General features: G+C 32.8%; 1 protein-coding gene across 1 annotated transcript; it reads right to left on the bottom strand.

The window, feature by feature from the left end:
- Window positions 1–15,022: 15,022 nt before the first annotated feature.
- On the bottom strand, window positions 15,023–18,183 carry LOC123717869 (bystin). The gene is made up of 8 exons (XM_045674118.1): window positions 17,824–18,183; window positions 17,634–17,748; window positions 17,239–17,485; window positions 16,753–16,909; window positions 16,479–16,670; window positions 15,950–16,158; window positions 15,468–15,618; window positions 15,023–15,123 (listed from the first exon to the last, which is right to left on the bottom strand). The coding sequence occupies exons 1-8, from the start codon at window positions 17,956–17,958 to the stop codon at window positions 15,043–15,045; spliced, it is 1,287 nt and encodes a 428-aa protein (XP_045530074.1). The 5' UTR covers window positions 17,959–18,183; the 3' UTR covers window positions 15,023–15,042.
- Window positions 18,184–18,190: the final 7 nt, after the last annotated feature.

The following is an 18,190-nucleotide window of genomic DNA, read 5'->3' as shown; positions in this document are numbered from 1 at the left end:
CTCGCGAGTGCTTTATTCTTGAAGGACCCTAAGTCGAATTGGTTCGGAAATACTTCAGTGGGCAGCCACTGAACACACACGAACACACACACGGCAAAAACTGCCTTAAAAACGCTTACTTGTTAAACGAAAACCCTCAGTGTGGGTGATCGACCTTGCTCCCTAGTTTTAACTCCGACTATTTAGGTAACAGTCACGCTTATAAAACAAAGAAAACAAAAGAGTGAACAAAATGTACATCGCCCGTCTCAATAGCCACTGGTTGGATCGGATAATTATGGTAAGGTTTTATCTTCAACAGGTAGTGTGAGGCAGGCGAGACGAGCGCTTCTCGCTCCCGGCCATCGACGCGCTCGCTCGCTGAGTCTGCGTCGTGCAGCTCGCTGGCAGGCGCCGCTGCCGAGCCGCCGGCCACGCCCAACACCCGCCCAGCCTCACGACCGCGGTTCCACTTCTGCCGGCACATCACCAGCACCCGCGACGACGCATGGACCTTCCTCTAACGATGGACCAATTTTATACTCTCAATGTGCGCTCGTCACCACGATCAAGTGATTATGTTTTTCCTTTATGGGCATGGATGGTCGAGTCGTGTGATTAGGAATTTTGTTACTGTACACAACATTTACGATAGGAATCACAGTCTAGATACGGCGATTGATATCTTCTATTTGTCAAAATCGTTAATCAAAGTGTCGATCCTTCCGATCGAATATTGTCCTTAAAGATTAATTTTCTTCTACGTAAGAGATATTTGCTATACACGTTGTCCATTCATGTCCAATTATCGCACTTACATGGTTTTCGTTATTTTAATATTTGTAAAAACATCTCAGCGTGCAGGAGTATGTTCATAAGACTGAGACGTGAACGCCCGTACTGGGCCCTTAGTATGAGATAGCATCGAAGTTCTTATAAAAGCTCCAAAGCGTTGTATCACAAAATACATACATTTGAATTTGTGTATGAATTTAAATGATAAATGAATTGTCACATATACACAATTTCACGTAAACAAATACGCAGTTTTCGGTCGTAATAAATATGGTAATAATATCTTGATTATTTCATCAATTTTATAATTAAAAGCTTGCTTCTGCAATTGAACTTATTGTCTTTGAAGCTTGGCTGATTACGTAGTAATAGGCTTTGACTAACAGGCCTAGTAAACGCACGGAGTGTGTTCATGACCACAGATTAGATAAAACAAACACGCACATAGACAAAGAGGACGGTGTCAAAGCTACAATAAAGTAAATTGTTTTTAAATATAGAACTATAGTTTTTACTCTTATAGGATGAATCTTCGATGTTAATTCATACTAAGGCAGTATTACCAGAGCGAGTAAACGATAAACGCTTTCTACCCGTCCTTGCTCCTTGCCTTTACAATGTAGCTAGGTAATAAACACTGGTCATGATGCTCCTCGTGGAAGTGCGTTTATTGACTTGACATATTTAGATAATAAATAATATTGGAATGCGTGATTTTCCACAGAACAAAATGTAAGATTTATCGATTTTGTCTCTGGAATACTTTGGGTTGCCAGAACGAAGTTGCAATATTCTCTACGAGCTTTTAGCTTCCTTTTAAGCTAATTGTTACATATTTAGAATATAAAAATTACGTAAGCTTAGATATTTAAATAATCTGCTTTAATTAAGAATAGCCAAAAAGTCGTCTCTCTATTTTGAACTTGAGCAAATAATTCCCAAACGTAAGTGTAACCTAATGTTTCTGATTAAATAAAACAATTCTGGCATATCGCTAAAGAGTTATTTCACATATACAAACTTCGAAGAGTTTTTTTTATTTCTTTATCTGGCAACCCGTCTGAATAAAACTATGAAATCGATAGACAAAAGACAAATAAAAATCACGCATCAAATCATACTGGACTCAGTGCATTATATTTAAGTTTACCCAACTTCGACTGAATTATTATTTAATATTGTCCCTGGACGCGATGGTGGCCCCTAAATTTGTACTTAAATTAAGTATTCGGAAACATCTTAAAGCTAAGTATGGCTCAAAAGACTATCAAATAAGATAATGCATATTCTTAGATTAAGACATTTTGCCAATAATAATAAAGTAAGCAATAAGTACCGTGTTGAATAAGCCGCGATTTTTCATACCGCAATAAAAAAAATGTTACACACTAGATTCTGTATTACACTTATGTTTTGACATATCCTATAGCTAAAAGTTTAACAAATGACAACTAAAAACGTTTGACATTTGATGTCTGCTATAAATTTGAACTACTTGTCAGATGTTTTAGATTATTCACTGTCAGATATTAGCGCCAAATCCATACTAGATCTACAGAGGCTGTAGTACGTTGACCACCGTTTCACCAAGCATTCGAATACGTAAAAGTGCATACTGAAAAGAATCGGCTATATATAGTGCTAAACATATTCTATTCGAACGATATATGACCGTGCGTCCATCACGAAATGCTTGATAAGCTCCATTCAATTTGACGCTTCGTTCGTGCTAAAACCTCTGAAGGGATTGCTAGGTGCCGTGTGACCTTAGCCAAAGTTCAACTGTCAATATTAATATCCTTATTTTTTATCTATCCTCTTACGTTTATCTGTTCATAGATCTAAATATAGATTTTAACATTTTAGTGGTCATTCAACGCACTATACAATAGCTTAGGTATTTGTTCACATCATAGTTTAGGTATAGTTTAAGTCAATTGTGAAGTAGTTATACACTTTGACTCTAGAATTTGCTGCTTTGCTGTACAAATCTAATTATTCGCCAAGCACATTACATAGATAATAATTTGCTTATAGATACAAGTATGTATAGTTCCGTGGAATAATTTTGACATGACTGGTCTTGCCAGTCCCATTCCTATATTATAATCACACAATATATTGTTTATAAAACGTTTTAAGATTATATATACTTTGATTCCGAAACGGTTACTTGCGATTGTCAGTGTCAAGTGTGACGAATGAGCCGTTACATAGATTGCATTAATTTGTTACCTGTGATGTGATGCAATTTGTAATCTGTGTAGAATGTTTTTATTGAATCGCATTGCAATACTTCTGCTTGCCAATTTCACTACTTATTTACACGACTTTGCTGTCAACTGTCTAAATTGAAATTTTGAATACCGTAAATGGGCGTTTCGGAACTATAAAATCATTATCTAAGTCGCAATTCAGTAATTATAAGCAATACACTGATTAGGTATTTGTTTAAGATAAAATATAAAATTGTTATAAAAATTTTATATCATATAGAGTAACTTTACCTATCGATTCAATAATTATTTAATCTCTAATCAGCAGATAAGAATTGCGTTCGCGCTTATGAGCACAGGGTGTTTTAATTTTTGTAGTTTAATTGGAAAATTTATTCCACATAAACTCTATGGCTAATTGTCATTTGATATAAAATTACACATATATTTTAATTACTTACACACACATAACTAATAATAAACACAATGTGAAACAATCTAGAAAAAAAAACATGACATATGACGTGCAGAACATATCCAAAACATGTACAAAAAATATCATTGATACGCGTTTGTAGCGATACCTGTTACCTACAATCTTTGTCTACAAATCAGTACGATGACGTAATAGCATAAAACGCGCTAACGAAATATTTTCCGCTAAACCGAACTACGTTGGGCACAATAGCCCGGGCTGAACTGTCAAGGCCCTTCAGGTCAACAGCAACAATCCATTTATAGCCACTAAGACCTTTGAACCAGTGAGTGGTCGACAGGTCAAGAACCTTGGTTGGAGAAACAGTACATCATCTTTCCTCTATATCCGTGACAGTTCCAAACTATTTGTACAGCTAGAATTCTTTTTGATTGTAAACATGTATAAATGTACACGAGATATTTAAATTTAATAAACGCAATTTTTTTATTGTCTATGATAAAAAAAGTTTTTATATCAGGCTTTAAAAAGTTTAAAAAGTTATATCAGCTGACAATATGCACAGAGTACGCCAGAAATGGCGTAAATTTGTTATAAGTAATGGATATTTACTGTAAGATGTTGGTTAAGCGACTTTTACGAATATTTTTATTTAACGCTAGTTTTAAAATAATAATTAAAAATTATAATAATTTTACGAATCTCATTGCCATACTTCAATTTTATTCATAACCACAAAAATATATCAGTTCTGTATCCTGCATGACGTTATATTTAAAAAGTTATGTTTCTTTTATCTATCGGTAAATATATTCTATACATTGTCTTTGACTTGCGTGTACATTTAAATAAACCGTAAACAGATCAGACTTATCGCTAAGTATAAGTTTTATATGTCAAAAACGTATTAGATTTGGTATATAAAAGTCTAAATGTCGACTCTGGATCGTATCCTAAGTTGTAACAAAAATATTACATTGAACAACCCAAAACGTAAACTCAAATTTTTACACTCAAGGGATATCTTTTACTTTACCCATAATGAAATCGCAGCTATACAGAACTGAATATTTATTTGTCTGATTAAGCCACAGAATAGATAAAGGGATTGCGTGCTACAACTATATCAAGGACTTGAGACAAAATCAGGTTAGTCAAATAAAATTTTAAAAGTAAAAGTGACTTTGTCTCAGGCCTTATACAGCTACCGGCAAAGTTCTTGAGCATTAAACAAGGGAGTGGGGAAGAGTTTGCGCATCGTACATACCGCGGGACACAAACGTCAACTGATTTACCAATCACGCGATTGACACGCCACTCCCCTCCCTACCTAAAAATCGCTTCTGCGCAGGCAAGGACATTTGTTCAAGATGTTTGCCGGTATCTATGTCTCTTAGCATTTATGTGGAAAGAAAAGCGGCAAAACTTATAGCACAAACTTCGATTTTTTTACATTTTATTTATTCCATGGTTTAAATTTTTACTCGCCTCATAATTTTGACAGCAGCATACTTTCTATAAAATCCTATTTAAATGTACGAAGGCGTAGTAGATATGCATTTCACTTGAGAAGGTCTAACATAACAGAAAAATCACAAATGTTTAATTTTTCTTTTATTATCGTCAATTATCTTAAATAAATGCAAATGCTAAATAATAATAAAAATCTACATAACTAATTTAGTTTTTGGCAGTCATTTTATTGTAAATCTGATTATTAATGGATACTATTCGAAAAATGTTGTCCTAAACAAAATAGTTTCTTGACTAACAGCTAAGAACTAGACTACACAGTACTATAAATCTAAAACGCAGCTACGCCTACGCCTTCACGTTTAACAAGAGATACTTACTCTATCTGATTTCGTATTGTTAAACATTTTATTCATAAATTGGGCTACACTGTTTTAAGACTAAAATGTTAAATGAAATATAAAAAATCATTGGTCCACATCTAGTCTAATCACAGACAAGATTTGAATAATTCAGCCAAACGTTTCGTCTTTTGTCTATTCTATGAACCCAGATTATACAAACTTGAAAAATGACAGATCGCTTTTCTATGGTCTAGAAATGACAGTTAAGCGACGCAATCCATAAAATAACTTAAAAACAGTGTAGGACAATGATTTGTGAATAACGCTATGCATAATAAAATTAGTAATTTTGTCTGTGATCAAAATTTTATAATACTAAGCTGTAATTTGTAATTTGTTCTGTATTCATACATCCTAATAACGGATGACGTGTTTTAACCGAATTCAAGGAAGCTTCTTCGACTCAATCTTTTCGTTCATGTTTTTACACCAGTTTGTTCCACACCAGGAACGATTTGTATAATTTAATTGTTTGAAAGGTCTTATTATTGGGTGGAAATCGGATTTTTAAGCTCTTAGTACGTGTCTATTGCTAGCGTATACGTAAAGAGCGTTAAAATCCAGTAAAATTATTAAAAGTGTGATTTTGACGGATCAATCAAAATGCTATATACTGTGGTACCTCGGTATATCAGTACCTTAATATACGAGTGTTTTGAGGTACGAGCAGCGGATATTTTGCTTTGAGATGAGAACAAGATTTGAGCAAGGTCTATTTGCTTGTTTCCCGCGCTATTTTTGATAAGTTGGGTTCGCGGTCGGATTTTGGTTTTGTTCATTTACAAAACATTATAAACCCATGTCCGAAGATAATGTCTATTTAATTTATGCGTGAAATCATTATCCAAAAAATGAGGGCTTAGACAAGATGCCTTGACAGTAAAGAATGTCGAAAACTAAATTTGTATGAAAATCTGAGATGGCGTTATGGGTGCTGGAACGGATTAGTATCATTTCAATTAATTCGATGTACGAGCAAGGTTACGGAACAAATTAAACTCGTATGTCAAGGTACCACAGTATATTGAAACGTCAAAACCTGTGTGAAATGTCCAAACTCGAACAGAATATGTTAATACGGAAAGCAGTATATTATCGTTCATTCATCTGCGCTTCTGTTTGTTAAACAAAATGTTAATCTAAAGCATGTCGCGTGTTCACAAAATCCAGCGCCCGTGTAAATTCAAATTTAATATTAAGCTTTGATACATGACATCAGGATAAACAAACTTAATATTCATATTGAAAGTAATATAATAGCGGCGATTAGCACTCAAATCTCATTTTTAACGTAATAAAAGTTGAGCAGCGCCACGTGGGCGTTTTTGGAACTAAACGGAAGAAATCATACGAATTATGAAAACAAGATACGCGTTTAAGATAAACTTCACTGTCATGTATGTCAGGTGTTAGTAACTCGTTTTGTATACATGAATTAACACTACGTTGCATACAGAAATATATCTCTTCTTCTTCAGGTGCCACTTTATTACTAAAGGTTGGCTGTTAACAACTTAAATTGCCAGGTATCTTGCGCTAAACTGAACAGCTCCTCGGCGGGTGAGTTGCCGGTCTACTCCCGGACTTTCCGCAACCACGTCTTCTTCCTTATATTAAGGCCCGTCTCTTGCCTTGAATTTTTCCCGTCATAAGCCGAAACAAGTCGATTGATTCAGATTACAGTATATAACGTTAGGTGTCATCTCATTTTGTATATACTATTAATTTTCGAATGTTCGTTCAGTTTAGTTTCAAATACGCCGAGCGCTGATACATTTTCCATCTTGTTTTTCGAGGTTACGATTCGTGCTATGAGTTGTGTATATGTTGCAGCCAACTAGTTGAATTAGGCGTTCAGTCCACAGCTTAGCCTTTTTACTAAAAAGCGCCGTTTACCTAGCGGCCTAAATGATATTTAGCCGTAGTGTTTATTTTAACATACATTATTATACTGGCTGGCCAGTTAAGCACTTTGGTACGTCAAATAAAAAAAAGATGAAATGTCTAATATAAGAAATTCTTTATTTAATATTTTACAAATTTAATGTATAATAATATATTTTAGTGTTAATACACTTACTTTTACTGTCATTACACACTTCCATGCTCTTTCACATTCTTAAATTTTCCAAATATCATCAAATTTGTTGTTTGCCGATGCTATATTGACAGTTTGTTTGGTGTAGCAGAAAGAGGAACTAAATAGGAATAAACAGGATAGGCAAGTCATGTAACGTCATCGATCCAAGTCATTTGCCTAATTCGCAAGTCATGGGCGTAGAGCGGGTAAGAAGAACTGGCAAGACGCCACTCTTTTTAATCGCTAAGTTTTGAGTCATACAAATTGTTTTGAACTGACAAATCAATCCCAAGGATAAGGATCATTTAAATATTCATCACATTTAGAAAAATCTTTATTGATTCATTTAGGTTTAACAAGACTTTTGATTTTTTTAGCGATAATTCTCTAATTTCGCTTGGAAGTTTGTTGTAAAAACGAGTACAATTTCGATAAAAGGATTGGTTTATCTCCTGGAGCCTGGTTGGTCGTCGTCGTCGCTTAGATTATCTTTCAAGTATTATACTGGTGAAAGTCACCATTTGTTTTAAAATCGCTAATATTTTTTTGTACATACCACAAGGCTTCAAGACTATTGACCAAATGGCTAAACATCATTCTGGCCGCGAATTTGAATGGCGCTGTTTAGTAAAGAGACTAGGCAATTGCTGAAACCTCTAAATAAACTAGTTGACTGCGGCATCTATGCCATTAAACTACATATAGGTATATTCTTATGATTAGTCCCCTAAGTTAGTACCTTTATAAAATCTATTTGATTTGGTTACCTACTTAGTTATATAGATTTAGGAGCTTGCGTCAAATGCAGGTCGTTAAAGTGACGTTTTTTTAATATTATTTAATCTTTATACTTAAATAGTAATTTGGAATGTTTTTGTAAATATTAAAAATAACAAAGATTATAGGGTAATAAGGATGACATAATCTGTTTGTGACATACATCATAACTTTATAGTAGTAGTCTGTTCTGTATGCCAATTGTCAATTTTTATCACAAACATTGTATGAAAAGGCTGGCTGAAAATAAGCCGCACGCGGATAAAAAAGTGTAAATAAAAACGCGCGAAACGTATTCTTTCTTTTGTTTTTGCTTTGACGTATGAATCTAGCCCTAAAATACGTGGTTTGTTCAATTAAGTTTATTGCTTTTAATCATATAAACTATTTTTTTATTCTTTAACTCGAAATATAATCCTACTATCCGAGTTCTTACCCTGTTTAAACAAAGGAAGCCTTGTTATTAGGATGACAGTGCGTTGTCTTTAGTCCTCATTTGTTAATTGACAGTCATTGGACAATTTACAAAGTGAAGTTCTCTAGTTTTTGCATTACTTTTAAGTTATTATTTTTATTAAAAAAAAAACTTAACTATTTTTAGCAAACGATACATTAGTCGAACTAGCTGTCCTGGCTCTAAACAGCTGGAATTAAATATAGCCTATGTTCCTCAAGCATAATTTATCCTACATACTCGGATCCTACTACTACGGAACCTATTCAAAGCAAACAAACTTCCTTCTAATTGTAAAATATAATGAATTGAAATTTATTTGATGTCTCAAGTGCTTTTCAACTATTGTCAAATATCTTGCTTTTGACATTTCAGTTCATCAGTTATCTTTCCCATGGACTAAAGAGTTAATTGCAACTGTTGTTCTTTTTACGTTAATGTTTTATAGCTCTGAAATATTTAATATTTTAAATTAATATTGAATTGTGTGACGTCACTCTAACGACTGAATGGCTTAATGTTTTTGAAGTAACAATTTTTGGAATCGACGCTTGCTTCGTTTAGATTTTGAGATTCAAAGACAAGCAGTCGAAATGGCTCCCATCTGTAAAGCCGTCTTAGAGTTTTGACAGATGGGAGGGTTGTCTATGAATTATAGCCATAGTATATGTAAATTTCCTCTAGTTCGTAACTTATTACAACGATTGTATTTTTTTCTCTGCAACTTAACAAGGCGGCTTTATAAGTAATTTTTATACAATATTAACAAATTGTTCGTTATTGTTAAGATGTGAACGAACTGTTATTGACATATGTCATTTGTAATTATACAGAGCACATTAGCCGTATATAGATAATAAAATTTTGAGCAGCGCAAAATTCTTGTTGAATACCTAAATAAATTCAGTGAAAATAAAAATATCACGCACATGCGATTAACTCTTTCATTTATCGTCCTAACATTTGTTTGAATATTAAAAAAAAATATTTTTGATTGGTGATGAAACCACGCAATACGTTTTTCTTCTCTAAAACATCTAAAAAAGCCCGCTTTACTAGTAAAGTATATATACCTGTAATTTGCGTATTTAACTAGCAAATAATACATTTATTTATTCACAAAAATACATACACTATCCTTATATTACTGAACAGTGTTGGCCTAGTGGCTTCAACGTGCGACACTCATCCCTGAGGTTCGACCCCCGGTTGTGCACCAATGATCTATCTTTCTATGTCCACATTCATCATTCGCTCGAACGGTGAAGGAAAACATCGTGAGGAAACCGTTGCCTTGCCTCAAACTGTCGGCGGGCGTCAAACACAGAATGCTGATCTGCTTGCCTATTACATTATCATGAAACAGATATAGAAAACTGAAGCCTTAGAAAGGTTGTAGTGTAATTGATTTATTTTTTATTCTTACATTACTAAGCCAATACAATAATATGGACAAATATATAATAGATACTGCAAACATACAAAGATGTCGATAGTTGGAGGCATTGAGAAGACAACGTCTTGTTAACAGACTGCTTTTGGCCCTTCGTATTGTTTGCAATACGTATCAGTACCTCAGTACGAAAAATAAATTAAAATCACGCATTTTCCTAATTTGAATTTTGAATTATCTTCTTTAAAATTTAAACTATTAATGAGACCAAAACCAGCCAGATACTAATAGTACAGCCAAAGAGATTTCATGAAAAGTTTATACATACTATAATGCGAAAAGACTTTTTCCCCAACCTATTATTTTAGTAGCAAGTGAAGTTATACTACGCGTATGTACCTAGGTAACACTTAAAATGTTTAGAAAATGAAAATTGGCTTAATTTAAAAAGTTGCCAATACTTTTATTGGTTTTCGAAGTAATCTCCTTTCCTCTCTACACATCGTCGCATTCGCTAGAACCATTGAGAGAAGCAGTAGGCCCGTGCTTCCTTTGGGGTATCTTCTATGGAATTTTCGTAAGCTTTCACCAGATCTTCAAAACGCGAATACCTCGAATTTTATCTTTAGTTCTTGGGTATAAATGAAAGTCACAGAGCGCCAGGTCAGGACTGTATGGCGAATAACTTATTCTCTTTACACCTGCCATAGTCAAATATTCAACAGTCCGTTTTGCGGAGTGTACTGAAGCATTGTCGTGGTGAAGCAGGTTCCTGCTTCGAGGGCGCTGCTGTCAAGAAGAGAAATGCCAGTTCTTCCATCTTCTAGCAAAACTGTCTAAAGTTCTAAAATTTAAATTCGAAGTTTTCATTAGCAATGTTTCTAACTGGCCAGTTCTAAACATTTCCAATGTTACCCACGTATCCTGGAAATCCAGATTTTATTTATTTAAATACGTCTAACAGGAAGAAGAATAAAATTTTACATTTAGAAACATACAAACAACTCATCAACATATCAGCTTTATAACTAACATAAAATATATCACTAAATCAATAATTCAAAAAAAAAATTGGTCAAACAGCGGACGGGGCGGAACAGAGCTCACAGAGCCGTCGAGCGGCGCTCGACCAGCGGTCGCGTCGCAAACGGGGCGGGAGTATGACGCTACACGTTGTGTTCTATCATCTATAGGTATTCGTTTTAGTAGTGAAACAGATAGCGGGAAATTGGACATGGACAAAGATAAAAATCTAATCAAAAAAAGAAGCCCACCTTTATTTGTAATATTTGGGCCATACCCATTTACAAAAATTCGAGCTTGAAATCATCGATTTGAGAATCAATAGGAAGGGAGCCCTAAAAGTGGGTTTCAAAATACGAGAGAAGTCACGCCGAGTGCGGCTCGTCGCCCGTTTGTGGCGCGTAGTACGTGTTACCGTGTAACAAATAAGTTGTGTTAGAGCAGTGATCGGCAAAGTACGGTCCCCTAAGGTAATAAAGCCGGGCCGCTAAGTGTTCATCGCCATATATATGGCCCAGTATAATTACGATTTGACGGTGTAGAAGAAAAAGTCAATTCTACTTGTAATGTTTTTAATAAATCCATAAATGGCCGGCAACTCACCTACGTACTCTGGCAATATGACTGTGTCTATTAAAGGTATCAGTTAAGATCAGGTGAGTTCCCTGGACGTTTGCCCCCTGTTATATAAAAAAAAAAGAATGTGTGCGTGTACTAGTGTACACACGTAAGAAGTGAAACGTCTTTATGACCTTATTTTTCGAAAAATGATCCAATATATGCAACTTTATATACATTGGTTAAATAAAGTTAAATTAGATAAAGTTTAACAAAAGGCTTTCATTATCATAGACATGAATACAAATAATACAATTATCTCATTTTACCTTATCACTACTAAGATTATTACAGAATTTCATTAATTGTAATACAATTATTACTATCGTTGTTATCGTTATTATATATTTTTGTTATTAATGAATCAACCGTGGTAGGGACACGAAAAAGATAGTACGTAACGGAAATATGTGACGCGTAACTCAAAAATGAGACGGTAATTTTTTTCCAACGCCGATAAATAAGTTTCACTTCCAATCGCTTTCAATAGTCAAGGAATCTAAGGTTTTTTTATGTGTTTCTTTAATTGTCTATTAGTACAGAAGCCTGATCATTGCCTATTAGAAAAAAATACTCACAAACAGTTAAATAATAACACACCACGCTATCTTACTAAAACGCTGTAATACGCAGCCGCATACAGTGTACAGTAAGCTCACGTAGTTTTCACATGCACTACACACGTTAAATGCTCAAATACAAGCACGTATTAAACAGTGTGCAATATACATACACACTGACATCTGCTCTCTCGCTCTGGCTCACAAATTACAGGCGACTATGCTTAGAAGACGGGAGTGGGGACGCTACGAAGTATGGCACAAAGAGGAGAGACCGATAATATACAAATTGTATGTATATTTCTGTCTCATTCTTTCCCCTGGCTTCATCCTACACATTTTTGTATTTGTGTCTCTTACCTGTCGTTTTTTCGTTGCATCCGGTTTGAAATCACAACGATTCTAAAGAAGTTTCACTTCAAAAATCTGTAAGTTTCACTTCCACTCAAGTAGTTAAACTTTCTGATATATTTGATTTGCAGGTGGAGTCGTAGTTTGTGGATTGTCTCTCTAAGTCTAGTTTCTGAATCTTAACCTAGCTAATATTACTAAAGTAATTTAAATAATTCTACCACCTATAAAAACTACGTAGTAAACATTAACTTTATAAATAAATATGTTTAAAAAAGGAAAATCCCTATAAAAAATACTACGACTTACTAAAATTTAATATATACAGTAGAATTATGAAACACCACACATTAGTATGAAACACCAAAGAAATAATAAAGAGCAATGCAAAGAAAATAGAAAACACTTATAAACTGTAATTTAAGTTTAGGTTCGTCCACAACAACAAAAAAGCACCGTTCCCGCCAAATTCATATATTTTAGCGGAAACGACGCCTGTACTTTGTCACATCAAATAGACAGCGATATCGACCGTAGGTTTTTGGATGTCGCCGGGATCGCGCCGTACAAAACCTTATTATTTTCGATATCGATATTGACCCAGGCATTAAAATTAATGATCTTCATCGTCGGTCGTCAGTCGTCATTGGGTTCCAGCTTATATGAATGAAAAAAACAGCGTATTTTCGTTAAACGGTATCTTGATTCATAAGAAAAATATTAGAATATTCTGTCTTATGTATGGTATGGTGTCGTCTAGATCACGTTGCATCGAAAAAATAACGTTATTTCGAAACTGCCAAAAAAATATACCAAATACATCTAAATAATACATTAATAACCCATGCTTTTAAATTTTAAAACAGCTATACTATTTTGAATCAAATTTTATCTGTGCATTTCATACTTCTTGAGATTGACATTTGCCATAATATACAACTGTAAGAACTTTGTCAATTCTTGTGACCTAACATACAATGACAACATCATTTTTAAATTTCAAATAAATAAATAAATTAAATTTCAATACCTCTATATTATTTAATACTTGCGAAATAAGTAACAAATACTATTTGAGTACGTATTTAGTGGCACCCTAGAATAATCTAAGTACCTTTATGGTATCGAATACAGCAATTTTTAGGTTAAGTAGGTTTTGGTAATTTGAAAATTCCTGTATCATGGATTTAAAAGGCTTACAGCGACCAGTGAAGTGTTTTAAATGCAGATATGTTTTAGTTCCTAACTTAGAAACATCAAAATCATGCAGTTCAAATTGTGATAGCTATGATCTTAGAAGTTATATTTTTCTTAGCGAAGACAGACTTCCAGATTGGATTAAGATTAAGGTTGAAGAGGAACAATGGACAAAAGGAAAATTACATTGCTCAAATTGTGCTTGTAAAGTTGGTTCCTTTGATTTTGTTGCTGGACGAAAGTGCGAGTGTGGAAGTTCTGTTTTGCCTCCAGTTCATTTTATCACTAGCCAAGTTGATATACCCATTACAAATGCAATAAATGTATGTACTAGATAATAATATGTTTCATTTCAAATTTTATTTATTTTGTCATGTCTAAAAATACAATTATGTATTTAATATAAATTGTAATTGTAAATATAAATTGTTTTTTAATCAGTTCACATTCTACTTACTATACTTGATTAAATGTAGGTAAATTGTAGCTAGAATCTATTTTTTACTTATAGTTTGCTTCTACTTCAGTTTAATAAGATATTCTATGGCGGTACAAATAAGGTTTAATCTTGAATATTAGTCACGGTTATTACTGTTGAACTATTTGAACTGACCAATATATTTTGAAAATTTACTTTTACACTTTAAAACAAAAAAAGGGTCCCATTTCAATTTTATATTATAGTGCCATAGTATTCTTTTACGTGTTGATTGTTAACGAAGTGGCATGTGAAAATAATTACGAAAGGTTCTCTTTTTTAAAGTAATAACAAACTAGTTTAGAGCTAATATTTATTAAGTTATTTCAATAATTTATATTTGTTTTATTAATTTCTTAAGACTTTCTTAGTAAAACTAAGAAAGTCAATTTCTAATTAATAATTAATATGTAAAATTATTGAATATAATATATATATAATGATTCAGTTCGAAATGATCTTTAGTTCGTATGAACTATGAAATTGATTCAATTGTTTGATTAAATGGGTCGAATGAACCAGATCATTTTTTCAATGGCTCAGTATTGATTCAGATCTTTCAAATCGAGTGAACGACACATGCATAGTGTCAAGCATGTGTTTATTGGACAAACATAATATTGCTAAGGCTGCTACATCTTTTGAGATTTGTAATTTTATATTTTTAACATGGCAACTTTTTTTCTAGCTGTTCCACTTGTCACTGTATCCCTCCATGTTAATTAAATGTGAATTTAAGTGGGAAATGAGAATTGAGTTCTTGTTTGAAATAACAAGTAGTAACAAGATCAAATTAACAAACTATAATTTATTCAACAACCATACAGCTTGGTACAGCTTCATTAACTTCAAGGTCCCTGCACTTGGCTGCATGTAATTCCCTTCTTATCTGTAAAAAAAATAGTTTTTTTTCATGTAGATGAAACACTATTATTTACATTTACTTTGTTAAATCCGCAGTATCTTTAACACTTTGCTTGTTTGGAAATAAATCTTATCTACATACTGGTAAATGGTAAAAGATGTTTTAAAATGGCCCCAGTAGCATTTGAGTTGTTAGTTATTACAAGACAGTATGAGACAAGATGTGGTGTATAGGAATATAATAGTGTTACACCATTATATTTTATCATCCTGAACAAACAATTTGAAATAAATTAATGGATAAATATTTATAACAAATACATACTAAATGGTACAAGAATTAGTAATAAAAAAATAGAATAAACTAACTTCATGGGTAATAGTAGGATGGGATTGTTTCCTCAACAATTCCAATAAAGCATCTCGCTGCTCTGTAGAAATATCAGCTTTGTATCTTTGAACAAATGTCAATAACGCCTGATGCCACAGGACTGGTAATGTTCTTGAGTCATTATTAAATCTAAAATATAATCAATATATTTCAGACATTCATAAATAATAAATTGTACAATAATGGATAAGTGTATTAGGTTTTTGATTTATTTAATACTGGTAACTATTACATTACCAAAACTTTAATCATATTTCTAATATTAGAGATAGAGTAGTATAAAGTGCAAAAATGTTTAAACAAATATGGTCATAAATTTAACCTTACCCAGCTAAAGTTAAGGTAAGAAAAAGAAAAGTTAATTATGGATTAATTTCTAGAAAAAATTATTTCAATAAATATAAATCATTAATAGCGTAATGTGTTATAGAATTTATGTATAAGAAGCCTTATATTTTACCTTATAAAGTGAAAAACAACAGAATCAACAACCCTGTATGGCAATGCATATTTCTTATCAAAAAGTATTCTAAGGAATATAGAGCTTGCTCCATTATAATCCATCTCAGCTATTTTTAACATTGCAGCACTTGAATGGAGAACAGGTACTGAATTTCGAGCCAATACTGATCCAACAATGATTGCTTCTCGTAATGAGCAGTCACCAGACTGAAATGTAAAAAAATATTAAATTTAAAGGAATTATTTTTTTATTTGTCCAATATATACATACATATTATGATGGGTTTTTTAAACATTGTGATAAAACCAGATATTGACATTCCCTTTCATTTTGTAACATTTGATTGCCTTAAAGAAACACAAAACTTCATTGGACGCTTTTAACCAAAGTACTTTTTTTGTCTCTTTTAGTTGAATTGTTCACAGTATGATGAAATATGACAGAAGAGTATAAATAATGCATATTAAGGTTTCTCCTAATTCTTCTTCATCTTCATACAAATTATATTTAATAATTGACTCCTTACTTCCAATAACGGCAAGAGAATTCCCTTCATAAAAGCACCAGGTTTGAAAAGTGCTTTCCTCAAAGCCTGATATAAATGGAAATTTAATCTTTTATATTCAGCCAGGTCATCTCGAACTCTCGGTAGCAAGACCAGATTATAAAACCTTTGTGCCATTTTTTCTTTAAGGTTTGATGCAAATATCCTTGTTGCCTGAAAAAATCAATTATAATTTTCACAATGATGCTATGACAGCCTTAAGCCTTTATTTTTCTACATACATCTTCAAGTTTACCTGATACATAGCAGCTGCCGACCAAGTTGTTGGTTCAGTGAGATATAAGATTTCTTCCCAGTTTTGTAAATGTGGGACCATTTTGAAAGCTTTAGGCAATTTTCCTGATCTGTACTTTTTCAGAACATCTCTAACACCTTCATACATAGTTTTTATCCTAAAACAATAAAAATTCTATATTATTACTTTTTAGATTGTAACTAGGGAGGCATCTGATACCAATCTCAATTCCGATATATCAGCAATACTTAGGGCTTGTAGATATATCTGCATCTGCAATACCTTGGGTTTGCATATATATCTATGATATTTTAATTGCCAATACTATACTTTTGAAGTCTCACACTTTAAAAAAGTAAATGTTAAATAAATTAGTAATGTAAAATTTCAGTAATGACTGGAAACTACTGTTTCACAAAAACCATATTTCATAAGAATTATTAAGACCTTTGAACCATCATATTTATCATATAAAATCCTTCATACCTTGGATCAATATTTTGTAACTTTAGTGTTTCTACATCAGAAAACTGTGTTTGAAGTTCTGTATGTTTATCTGTTATTTTGTCTTTAATTATATCTGCTAGAGTTCTTGTTCTTTCCGGATTTGACGACATGAACATTTGAATTGCAGCTTCATCTTCTTCATTAATTTCAATATGGTCATAGTATACATCAGGTTCCAGATCATCTTGGTCTGATTGTTGGTCTTCATCATCAGAATTACTTAATGCTGAGAAGAAAACATAATAAATTTTGACATTAGTATGTGCTAAAAGTACATACTAATATACAGTTTACACATTTTACAACCATAAGCAAAGAAAATTAAAAAAAATAACAATCATTCAATATTAAGCAGTAAAAATGAATTTACATACCATTATTTGAAAAAGATAGTGTACTTTTAGAAGATGGTCCTACATCACTTCCTAATTCTACTTGTTGACGTCTGGCTGCTTTTAAGATTTTCTTTGATAAATCCGCATTGACAAACTAGAAAAATCGAGAAAAATATATAATCTAGTTTGGACGTACATAAAATAATAGAAACCGTTAAATTTTACTCACCTCTTCATCTTCATCCTGCCTGTGCTTTTCTTTTAATCTGCTTTTTAATTTTACAGCATTTGTGGTTTCAATTTGGTCAGCAAGGCCAATATTTTTAGCAACTTGTGACGGTTTAAGTTTCTTTGCTTTACCCATATTGTAAATAACTTATCTAAAAGTTATTGAGTTAAATAATTGATTAAAATATTTATTTTTAATTTAAACACGTGCCCGAGAGAATCATTATTAAACACTGACAATTGACTTTAAACAGAGTTTTGTGAATTTTTACATCTACAGTACAGGCTGATTTACACGTATTAAGTTGCCAAGTCTTAACTAAATTTCAAGAAACCGTATACACGTAAAAATACTACTACTACTACTA

The sequence above is a fragment of the Pieris brassicae genome, chromosome 13 (genome assembly GCF_905147105.1).
Source record: "Pieris brassicae chromosome 13, ilPieBrab1.1, whole genome shotgun sequence".
Taxonomy (NCBI): Eukaryota; Metazoa; Arthropoda; class Insecta; order Lepidoptera; family Pieridae; genus Pieris; species Pieris brassicae.
Note: the sequence above shows the minus strand (reverse complement) of the source record. Positions and strands in the feature narration are given on the sequence as shown.